Source organism: Phalacrocorax carbo (assembly GCF_963921805.1).
Source record: "Phalacrocorax carbo chromosome W unlocalized genomic scaffold, bPhaCar2.1 SUPER_W_unloc_4, whole genome shotgun sequence".
Taxonomy (NCBI): domain Eukaryota; kingdom Metazoa; phylum Chordata; class Aves; order Suliformes; family Phalacrocoracidae; genus Phalacrocorax; species Phalacrocorax carbo.
In genome coordinates this window covers 408,972-421,109 of record NW_026990255.1, presented here as the reverse complement: position 1 = coordinate 421,109, position 12,138 = coordinate 408,972, and the positions used below count along the sequence as shown (strand labels likewise).

The 12,138-nt window shown below is 39.8% G+C and overlaps 1 protein-coding gene across 3 annotated transcripts in view; it reads right to left on the bottom strand.

Annotated features, from left to right (window-relative positions):
• Window positions 1-12,138, bottom strand: part of LOC135310870 (protein ARK2N-like) — a 62,883-nt gene that overhangs the window by 7,457 nt on the left and 43,288 nt on the right. For 2 of the 3 annotated variants that reach the window (XM_064439945.1, XM_064439942.1), the window contains exons 3-4: window positions 10,115-10,297; window positions 6,115-6,241 (exon numbers count right to left, since the gene is read on the bottom strand). In XM_064439945.1, coding sequence (XP_064296015.1) covers window positions 6,115-6,241; window positions 10,115-10,297 — 310 coding nt within the window. Of the gene's footprint in view, window positions 1-655; window positions 3,502-6,114; window positions 6,242-10,114; window positions 10,298-12,138 lie in introns of all 3 variants that reach the window. The other variant, XR_010370830.1, reaches the window with a different exon arrangement.

The window sequence follows — 12,138 nt, the reverse complement described above, 5'->3', positions numbered from 1 at the left end:
CAACATGAAAGACACTGATTTTTTTATATGATGAAGTGATGACAAGAACTCACTGGAGCCTTTAAGATGATAACTCAATTCCCAGCTGTAAATCTTAAACAAGTGCTAGTAGAACTTTAGACCTAGTGCTCCAAAAATGGTTTTCCTCTTGTAAGCACTGGTGGTGGCTGTAGCTGCTCCTGGCTGCATACTTGAGCAGGAGATGTTTGACTGCTGGGGTAACCTCTTCCCATTTCTTTGTGAAGGCACATGTACCTTATTTCAGGAGCCCAGGTTTTCTGCACTGGTCAAATCATAGAATGATTTGGATTGGAAGGGACCTTTAGAGGCCAACTAGTCCAACCCCTCTTCAGTGAGCAGGGACATCTTCAACTAGATCAGGTTGCTCAGAGACCCATCCAACCTGGCCTTGAATGTTTCAAGGGATGGGGCATTGACCACCCCTCTGGGCAACCTGTTCCAATGTTTCACCACCCTCATTGTAAAAAAAAAAAAAAAAAAAAAAAAAAAAAATTCTTCCTTATATCTAATCTGAATCTACCCTCTTTTAGTTTAAAACCATTACCCCTTGTCTTATCACAATAGGCCCTGCTAAAGAGTTTTTCCCCATCTTATAAGTGCCTTTAAGTATTGAAAGGCCACAGTAAGGTCTCACCTGGAGCCTTCTCTTTTCCAGGCTGAACAACCCCAACTCTCTCAGCCTCTCCTCATAGGAGAGGTGTTCCATCCCTCTCAGCATTTTTGTGGCCCTCCTCTGGACCCACTCCAACAGTTCCATGTCCTTCTTGTGCTGAGGGCTCCAGAGCTGGATGCAGTACTCCAGGTGGGGTCTCACCAGAGCAGAGGGGCAGAATAATGTCCCTTGACCTGCTGTCCATGCTTCTTTAGATGCAGCCCAGGATATGGTTGGCCTTCTGGGCTGCAAGTGCACATTGTTGGCTCATGTCCAGCTTTTCATCCACCAGTACCCCCAAGTCCTTCTCTGCAGGGCTGCCCTCAATCCCGTGACTCCCCAGCCTGTCTTGACATTGGGGGTTGCCCTGATCCAGGTGCAGAACCTTGCACTTGGCTTTGTTGAACCTCATGATGTTCTCACAGGCCCACCTCTACAGCTTGTCCAGGTCTCTTTGGATGACATCTCGTCCTTCTGGCATGTCAACTGCACCGCTCAGCTTGGTGTCACCTGCAAACTTGTTCAGGGTGTACTCGATCCCACTGTCTATGTCACTGATGAAGATATTAAACAGCACTGGTCCCCCAATACAAACTTCTGAGGGACACTACTTGTCACTGGTTTCCACCTGGACATTGAGCCATTGACCACTACCCTCTGAATCCAACCAATTTCTCATCCACCAAGCAGTCCACCCATCAAATCCATATCTCCCCTATTTAGAGAGAAGGATGCTGTGGGGGACTGTGTCAAAGGCCTTACAGAAGTCCAGAGAGATGACATCCATAGCTCTTCCCTTGCCCACTGATGTAGTCACTCCATCATAGAAGGCTACTAGGTTGATCAGGCAGGACTTGCCCTTGGTGAAGCCATGCTGGCTGCCTCGAATCACCTCCCTGTCCTCTATGTGCGTTAGCAAAGCTTCTAGGATAATCTGTTCCATGACCTTCCGCAGCACAGAGGTGAGGCTGACAGGACGGTAGTTCCCTGGGTCCTTCTTACTACCCTTTTTAAAAATGGGCACAATGTTTCCCTTTTTCTAGTCCCCAAGGACTTCACCTGACTGCCATGACTTTTTAAATATCCTGGAGAGAGGCTTAGTGACTACTTCAGCCAATTCCCTCAGGACTCTGGGATGCATCTCTTCAGGTCCCATAGACTTGTCTATGTTCAGGCTCTTCAGGTGGTCACAAACCTGATCTTCCCTTACAGTGGGAGGGACTTTGCTCCCCCAGTCCCTGCCTTGCGGTCCATCCGCTCAAGAACTGCGGGAAGAGAAGTTGCCAGTGAAGACTGAGACAAAAAATTGTTGAGTACCTCAGCCTTCTTGTCCTTTGTTACCAGTTTGCTAGTCTTGTTCATCATGTGGGGTATGCTTTTGACCTTCCTTTTCTGGATGACATACCTATAGAAGGTGGTATGTGCAGTTCCCTCTTGCTCTTTAGTTTGACCAGCATGTCCTAACTCAGCCATGCTGGTCTCTTCCCTCGCTTGCCTAATTTCTTACACTTGGGAACTGAGATCTCTTGCGCTGTATGGAACGCATCCTTAAATATCTGCCAGCTCTGTTCTGTTCCCTTGTCCCTAAGGGCCGTTTCCCACGGTGTCCTGCTGACTAACTCCTTGAAGAGCTGGAAGTCCACTTTCCTAAAATTTAGGGTCTTGACTATATTCCTAGCTTTACCCATATCCCTCAGGAGTGTGAACCCCACCAATGCGTGATCACTGCAGCCCAGGCTGCCTCCTATCTTGACGTCACTGATGAGCTCACTTGCATTGGTGACCATCAGGTCTAGTATTGCATCCCCTCAGGTAGGGCTGTCTATTACCTGGCTCAAGAAGTTATCCTCAATGCATTCTAGGAATCTCCTGGATTGCCTAATGCTCACCATGCTACTTTTCCAGCAGATGTCGGGGTGGTTGAAGTCCCCCAGTAGGATGAGAGCCTGTGAGTGCGAAGCCTCCTGGAGTTGGAGGAAGAAGGCTTCGTTAGTAGGCTCCCCTTGATCAGGCGGCCTGTAGTAGACACCGACCACAAGGTTCCCTTTGTTGCCTTGGTCTCCGATTCTTACCCATAAGCTTTTGACCTGCTGGTGGTTATTCTTCAGGGACAGCTCTTCACACTCTATCCATTTCTTGATGTAGAGGGCAATCCCTCTGCCCCATTCCTCACCTGTCCCTTCTAAACAGCCTGTAGCCATCGATAGCCCCACTGCAGTCATGGGATTTGTCTCACCAAGTTTCAGTAATGGCAACTAGGTCGTAGCTTTCTAGCAGCATGGTGGCTTCCAACTCCCGCTGTTTGTTGCCCATTCTGTGTGCATGGGTGTAGAGACACTTCAGCTGGGCTGTCAGCCGTGTCATCTTCTTAGAGGAACACCCCTTAATTCCTTTGAGGTATTTCACTGGTGTTTCCCTGTTGGCTCCTTTTACCTCAGGAGCCCCTGGCTAATATCCATAAGACTTCAAGTGTTCTCCACTGTAGCCAGCATGTCTCAGAGCAACAGGCTGAGCGCCCTCACTAGCACCCTGTTCCTCTAACTTTGGCATGTTATCCCACAGCTTGTCACAGGCAAGCCTGATATTATCCCCCTCCTCCTTCAAGCCTAGTTTAAAGCTCTGTCAATGAACCCCAGTAGCTTGTGAGCCAAGACCCCCTTTCCCCTTTGAGAAAGGTGAATCCCATCTGATGCCAGCAAGCCTGGTGCCGTGTAGGCCATCCCATTATCAAAAAACCCAAAATTGTGGCGGTGACACCAGTGATGGAGCCAGGAGCCATGTATTAATAGACTGGGTGCCTCTGTCTCTTCCAATTTCGCTGCCTGTAACTGGAATGAGAGAAGAAAAAATAACCCGTGCTCCAGATTCTCTCACCAACCGTCCCAAGGCCCTGAAGTCTCTTTTGATGACCCTTGGACTACACATTGCAGCTTCATCACCTCCCACATGGAAGAGCAGTAATGGGTAATAGTCTGAGGGCTGTACCAGACTAGGAAGTTTACTAGTGACATCCCTGACATTTACATTTTATTTGTTTTAATTTAAGGTAATGCAATTTATTTTCTCATGAACCACTTAGGTTATACTCATCTCTCTTAGTTTTGGTTAGAGTTTCATGAAATAGAATGAAAAAAATTTCATTTTGGATGTGATGTTCAGAATGACTTTTTTATTACTACTTCAGTCTTAAAAATACGTACTTAAAGTACATATCTACAAAAAATTAGGAATAAGAGACTGGAACTCTAACATACATAGGGGATTTTTTTTCTTTTACAAAGCTTTCTTTTAAGAAGAAATATTTTTAAGCATAACTGACAAGAAAAGCTCATAGCCAAAGCAAACTAAATATGATATTCGGTCTCGGGGACTATGGTCCATTGTTCTGATACAGAACAGTCCTCAGTGCTTAGGCAAAGACAATACTAACTTTTCTCCCTGAAGATGACAAAAAGCAAGCTATAAATTATTTCATAGAAATGATACCTCACAAAAATGTAAGTGTTTATCCTCAGACAAGTCACACAAGCAGCCAATAGCAAAACGTTCAATCAAACAGCTTAGGGAACATGCTTTCCTGTCTGTAGCTAAGGGGAAGATACCAAGTAAAGGTAACCAAAAAAAGGAAAAAAAAACCCCCAAAACCAAAAACAGAAAAAAACCCCGAGGAAGACTGTTATATAAACATGCATGATTGAAAAAAACATCTATTGAACAAAAATTAAACGAACTGAAAAACATGATGTGGTATCCTAAGTAGATGCCAAGTAATATTCCAGTGATGAGTAACACCACTGGCAATCTGAAAAACTACAAATGATGGACAAACTCTAGGGTGTCACGACTCACACCAGTCCAATAACAACATGGAATATGCAGCATAATAAAATACAGTGTGAGCAAAAGAACTGAATCCAAACACCATACCAACTAAGCATTGAAAAAATACTGATCAAAACCCTAAGCCTTTTCCAAACAACCACGCTGTCAGAAGCCCATCAATATTTCATAACTGCAAGCCTAGACCTGCAAGAGAAATAAAACTCTAAATAGGATTCGAACAAGTGAAATGTGTGAGTATTCAATGGAGCCAGTAAGAACTAGTCTTCAGGAGATGGCAAATAAACAGATTTTAAACAGCAACTCCATATTTACTTACCATTTCCATTCTTGTACATGCTTTTGGACAGGAGACCTCAAGCAGAAGGGTTATGTGCACATAGTGCTAGACAGATTTACATGAATTAGTAGTGGAAGACAAGTCCACACTGCTTATCATTGGACAAAGATCCCCTAAGCCCTGGTCTGCTGGATAAACAGCCAGGAGAGCTATTTCCTAATGAATTAGTATCTTCCAAAATATTTAGCCATGCAAGGACTTTCAGTATTCTAAAAGCAAAGACTAAATCTCTCTTCCTTCAGCACCTTAAAATTTCATTTTTTCACATCCAACAGTACTGGATTATGCCTACACTATCTGTACAGTTCCCTACCTGAGAGATCAGGTCCTGCACACCTTCCTTCTTCCTTTTCTCAAGAAAGATGCAGTGAAGGGACAATGAGGAACAGCTCTGTTCATTGTTCCTCATGCCCCTTTTCCGCCTCCAAGCATCCACCAGGCAGCAGACTAGTTTTAGAAACAGCTTATCTATATACCGTTTTAACTTGCTTTTATTCCACCAAATTAACCTTCCATACTATATGAAAATGCCAGTTCAACTACTTCATAATACCTCAAGCCAAGGAAAGATCATAGACTAAAGATGAAGAGTAACATCAAAAACTGCCTATCAAGACTAACAGCTGAAGCACAGCTGGACAGCTTTCTATCTGAGCTTGAGAGAAACCTCTGGCTTCCTTATCCTCATCTACTTTGGAGATTTGAAGTCTCTTGTATCTTGAAATAAAACCAAGATTCATAAGGATCCGATTTTTAATCTAAAGGGGCTATCTTATGACATTAGCCATTGAAAAACTGATAGTATTTTTTACAACTACTGATTAATGAAATAAACTGGAAGCTGATTAAATGCTTAAAGTGAATATTTTGAAAGGAAACAACCCACATAAATATTTTTGTTTATGTATTTGCATATTCACACTACACCCTTAAAATCTGAATTCCTGATGTATACAAATTTGGTATCTCAATATTCGGTATTTTAATACTACATATGTTTAGCCTGTTAATGTTTGATATCGAATCACAAGCTTAAGCTGAATACTAGAATGTTACCAACTTGATAAAAGAACACATTCAGAGATCACCATGACCAGCAGCATAGAAAAAACAAGTGCAATGTTTGCTACCTTTTGGGCATCAGTCATGGATGGATAACAACAGAAGTGGAAGTCAGCAGGTTTTTTCTGTATTCATTTTGGCAACACAGATATTCTGATAAAATGAAAGAAATATTAGAGCAAGAAAAAGGAATTCATACCTGGCACGTTCCTGAATTCCAACAATCTCTACTTCACTATCAGAAGAGGCAATATTAATTTCTTCACTGATCTGGGCATTACCGGAAGAGGTTTTGTCACTTGCAAGGAAGCCTGGATCCAAATGACCTACAGATGGGGAAAACGCAAATACAGCCAATGTTTTACAGTTTACACAATGCAGAAATCAGCTGGAAAAGGAATTTCCCAAGCTAACAAAAGACCAAAACACTGAGATTGGAAAAGTCTTATTAGATTAAGCTATCCAACTTTCACTTCATCACCTGATACAGGATGACCACTGGATTTATCCAGTCTCAACAGCTCTAGTGATGGTGTTATCACACAAATGTGAACAAAGCCTGACTATTGCATCAAGAACACTTGATGTAATTAGGCTTTCCAGCTGTTATTTTACAACAATGCTAAGAGTCAGACTGTGCCTAAACCTCTTTGAAATAAAGAAACACAACAATCTATTGTCAATAAATCAAACTTGATGATATTGTGGCAAACAAAGCCTATAGGCTGGACAGAAACATCATGTACACCAAAGAAAATTAATTTTCTTTTTAAAAAAACAACAAACAAAAATAGAACAACAGCAGAAGCTGGTCAATGAAAAAAACCAACAAACCCATCAGTTTCTGGTTGCACTGCTTCACACATCTGCTCTAACATTATTACAATTACTTGAAAAAAAAAAATCTGTTTGTCATAAGTTCCATATACAGCAGCGTTGCTTTTTTATTACAGTTCCTCAATGCTATCCAGTTCATCAGTCTGTCAAACAAGTCCTTTCTAAATACTCACAAGTGTGGCAGGTTTTGTCTTTTCTGCCAAGTACTGCTAAGAAGGTTCTTCACCACAATTAGTGACGCTGTGTTGTGACATATTAAATAATATTTGCATGGAAAACAAACCAGCAAAAATTATTATTTGTTTTACAGAAAATAAATGTTTTTTAAAAATCAATTTAAAAATATTTCAATAAAAAGAGGTAACTTCTACTTTTTTTTTTTTCTTAAAAAAAATATTACTTCTGTCTCTCTTCAGCAGTAACCTGGGGGCGCTGGGCAACCCTGAAGCAGATGAGAGTACCTACTTTACCTACTTCTTGGAAACCACTCGCTCAGCTGTATTACACAGGGGAAGAATCATTTATCAAGCAGGAAATTTGAGATTAGAGGAATATATTACATATATCTAGTCTGACTGGACACCTCTTCAAAGATGAGAGGAGGATGATGCAATAACAATCCACTGAATTTCAAAGGTGCGTGCACATGCAGAACTGATTATACTCCCAGGTAGATCAAGAGGACACGGAGAGAAGAAATGAAACTTGAAACAAGTGCTAGGGAAACCTTCTAATGACTGCTTAAAGTACTTTGAAAAGATGCAAGCAAATAGAGGGGCAGAGACCATACTGTATATTCAGTTTTTGGAAAGCAAAGACCCTTGGTGCAACATCTGATCAGGGTTAGCAAGGGAAGGAAACCTGTGTGCTGTTATGTACCCGAAGGAGGAATTTCCACCTCACAAGAAAAAAAAGATTTGTCAGCTGAACTTAAAATTAATTAATAGCCCAGGCAGACTTTTCCTAACATTACACTTCAGCCAAACATTTCTTGGCAAACATCACTGACTGCCAGAAAGTCCCAAAATAGGTCACGGGTATTTCTTTACTAGAAGTGGCTGGGCACACTGTGAAACATGAAATGGAAGAGCTCAGAGGCTTTGATTCATGTGCTGGCGATGCAAACCAGGAGCTTTATGTGACCACTGCCCCGGCAATTCACATCACCCCGCTCCTGAACGTTACTGCTGCTACAGCACAGGCAGCAGAACAGCAACATAATCCTTGGTTGTTGATTCACACAAACTGGTATGGATATCAACCTGCTTTAATATTTTGTATTAATTTGTTAATGACGTACCACCATCCTGCACACTTTGCTAGACAGGTTAATGTCTGGCAGAGGGGCAAAGCAGACCACCTCTTAAACAGCCCCCAAATGAATCCCCAGAGGTATAAATGAGCACCCCAAAAGGGCTTTCATGTATATCATAGCTTTAAGTTCAGACAACAAAAAGATAATTAGCAGTAGAGAAACCATGATTAGCAGAGTAAATATTGCAACAGTAGCTGAGTGTAAATCAGGATTACAGCATACAGATAGATTTACAGCCTCTGGCCATACAAATTTCATGCCTAATAACATGCCTCACTTAATTTCTTTGCATGAACATTAGAATGACGCACAAAGGAGATGTTTTGTTTGCCCTATAACATCAGGGCTTGCAAAATAGCCCAAAATATTTGCCCATGCACAAAGATATGATAGCGTGTCCTAGTAAGATTTTTCACTTAGATAAAGCTTATGTTGTTATTTTTCCATGGAAACACCTCATTTAATGTCTGTTAAACTAGATACAGGCTGAAGATTAAATTTGGGAACAAGATGTAAGATTTGAAAATTCTGCTTTCCAAATGCGCAATCCCAGACGTAGTAAGAAAAGGCCAGTACTGAAAAATGTGCAGTCAGAGGTGTATGGAGGCTACAGGGCTCTGGGGCAAGGTATATGCGGGAAGAAAAAGAGATTTATCCTTTCAGGTGTTGAAATGGCTGTAGCACCGGGAGCAAATTTGTCTGGACACGTTCCCATAGGGTCAGGAATGAAGACATTTCTTGAAGTTTTCTAGTTTTCTTCTGCCTGGCAACCTCTCCCTTGCAAGTCCCCTTGGATATAGGTGGAGGAAGGAAGACAAATTTCTACCTGCATGACAGAAGGTAATTCATAAGCAGACAGTAGAAGAAAGCTTGGTAAGAAACATTACTTGTTATTTCCTTACAGTCCTTTGAAGTACCAATCCATTAGTGCTGTATAATAAAGTTAATTTCAGCTGTTCTAACTGTTTAATAAATCACTTTTATAAAGGAGGGGGCTTGTTAGGGTCAAATAGCTAACTATCCAGTCAGCTGCTATCCTACAAACAAGCTTGGAAAACACTGGCTAGCTGCAAAAAGGCTGGAACAACATCCAGCCACAGACCACAATGAAAACAATGCAACAGAGATTCTCATATTCAAATAATGGACTTGTCCACTATAGAATAATGAAACATTTCTTTCAAAATCTGCCACATACTTGTATTTCTTTAAGCCTTATAGACATTGAAAACATGAGTGGAAAGGAAGGCAATATGTTGGCATACAAGGCTATGGGATGAAGTCAATAAGAAATATTCCGTGTTAGCTCTCTGCATCCACAACACAGTAGCATTTCATTTGTTTAACTCTCTTGTTAGTGAAGAGCTGCAAGCACTTAGTGAAGCTAAACAATTTTTATGAGCTACATGAACTCTGATTTCTTCCACAGTATTCCTGCTCTTGCTTTCTTGAAGGAAATTTCTTTGCTGTCTCTTGATGCTAAGCCCACTTACCAGCACCTTTTCACCCTTCGTCTTTATCTGATGCTGGTCTGTCCAATTTTCTAAGGTATGTTAGAAATGCAGATGGAATATGGGAAGAATTAATGCTTGTATTTTAAAGAAATAGAGACAAAGAAGACATACACAGACAATTACAATACTTAAAATGAGATTATGATGGGTTTACTAGCTGGTGGCATGGGGTGTCATAATCAACCATTCAGTAACAAGCTTAGCTCACTTTTTTTTTTAAATAAAAATAAAAAAAAACACCAAACACCAAAACCCCAGACCTAAGTTCCAAAAAGTAATTAGAGGGAAAAGGAGGAGAACAAATAATTAAGAAAATTAGTGTCAAAAATACATTACAGGAATCTGTCAATTTTTATCAGTTGTATTTTGGAATAAATATCAGACCTTTTTAATAAGCACCTGTACTGTTTTATTGCAAAATCCACACAGGGAGCTTTTAACTGTATAAACTACAAAAATACTGAAAGCAAGAAAGGGAGAGACACCAACTGAGATGCTGGAACAAATGTCAGAGGAAGATAATTTAAACAAACCTGTATCAGCATTTAGTTCATCTAGCAGCCCTCTGGTTCTCCAGGTAGATCCCGAGTCTTGATTTCCTAAAGAATTATTGTGCTCTTGAACTACTGCAGCCGCCAACAGATTGTCCACATTTACCACTTCTGGGTCTGAATTTGTGTCTGATATATCATAATGAGCTACAACTGGAGGTCCATCTGCAGAAGAAAAGAAAAGCAACACATATTAGAAGTCAGCATACTGTGAAAGACACCTTTGAAAGTACAAATAATTTGTTTAAGGATTAATGTAATCTACATGAAGCTCTTAAAGAACTATAAATTATATTAATTCTTAAACTTCAGTTAACGAACACAGTCTGAGATTACAGACATTTTAACCTTTACATACACAGACAACAAATGTAAGAAAAACACGTTTATCAATGTATCAGTTATTTGTGTATTATCTTTTACATTAACACAAACATCTCCATATCTGACAATGTTACATTTACAATCTTGAAAGGATAAAACCTTCAGTTTAAAATAAAAAATAATAAGTTACAGGACATTAAATTTAGCAAGACATTTATCTAGAGAAAACTTTACAAAACTCAAGTGACAGCTTACATTACTTTAGGGTTGATTGAATAGAACTAAAATTTTTATATTATTGATCCAGTGACAATAAATTTAACATTAGGCAACTTTCATTTCATAACATTTACCTGTCAAGGACAGGGGTATTTTTCAAAATGGCAATGTTTTTGGCGTTGTTTTTTTAAGATCAAGAATAAGAAGACACAAAACTATAATGTGCAGTGGTAAATATGCTTTTAATTCAGTATGATCACCATATGCATTTTTGGCCATCAAAGTGAAGGGGGAAAGAGGGAGAGAAAATTGCTTACATGATTCTGAAATCTATTCTTGAAGAATAACAAAAAGCTGGTTTTAGTCTATTTTGTTTGTGAGGAATGAAAATCACTTATAGTTGGAAAGCATGCTAGAAACAGAGGAGGCTCAGAAAAAAAAAAAAGGTCAAATTCAAGACAAGGATTAATGTGGAAGCCAAGACAGAATGGATAAATACTGTAATTTTGAAATGATGCACATTTTAACTCAAATGCCTTGTCTCAGCTATAGCTTATCGACTCAGAGTGGATGAAAGTGGCTGGAGTTCCTACTCCCCAAATGGCAGAATCAAAACTTTCTTTGCACCAAGACTTCATCCACAAAAACGAGTATGAAATAGAAAAACAGGTTGGGCCAAAGCTCAGCTGCTTTGCCACTGCAGTTCTTTAACTCCAAGGAAGTTCTGGCAGCTAAGTGTCTGCAGGACTTTTCTGTTGTGGGTATGATACATAGAGGGTATAATTTGTATGGGATAATATAAAATAATCATAAACTAATAATGTGTTTAGGAAGAGAGGATATTCAGAATTACAAAATTACTAAAGAAATCCTTAGAAGTTACAAAGAATAAAATGAAAAGACTTTTCAGGAGAGACTGGTTTCTTTTAGGAGTGTTACGTGCCTGTTGAAGACAGAAAGAACATGATGAACTAAGAGTTTCAAATTTAGTTCTCTGAAAAGCTGCTTCTACTGAGGTTTTTAGGGTGGGGTTTTTTTGTTAGTGGTTGGGTGGTTTTTTTGTTTGTTTGGTTGATTTTTTTCTTTTGTAACTTGGTCCCTGAAATATAATTCAACCCACTATTTTAAGAAACACCTATTTTGTGATTAGCAACACACTTCATTAAAGAGTGACCATATTGCTTAAGTCGTACTAAAGATCAGTTTTGCAACAAGGTATGAAGATATTCACAAAATATTTCTAATCAGAACTGCCTCCAAAACAACAATTTCAATAAAGCAGACCAGACAAAAGTAAATGTGTAATTAAATGCCAATGTATTCAAGACCAAACTGTTTGCAACATGAAACACTGATGATTATGACTGGAGAAGAAGTCCTGATAATTAACTGAAAGGCAATCTTTGTCTTTTAAAAAGGCAATTACAAAATAATGGAATACCAAGTTCAAAATTAAGCTGGCT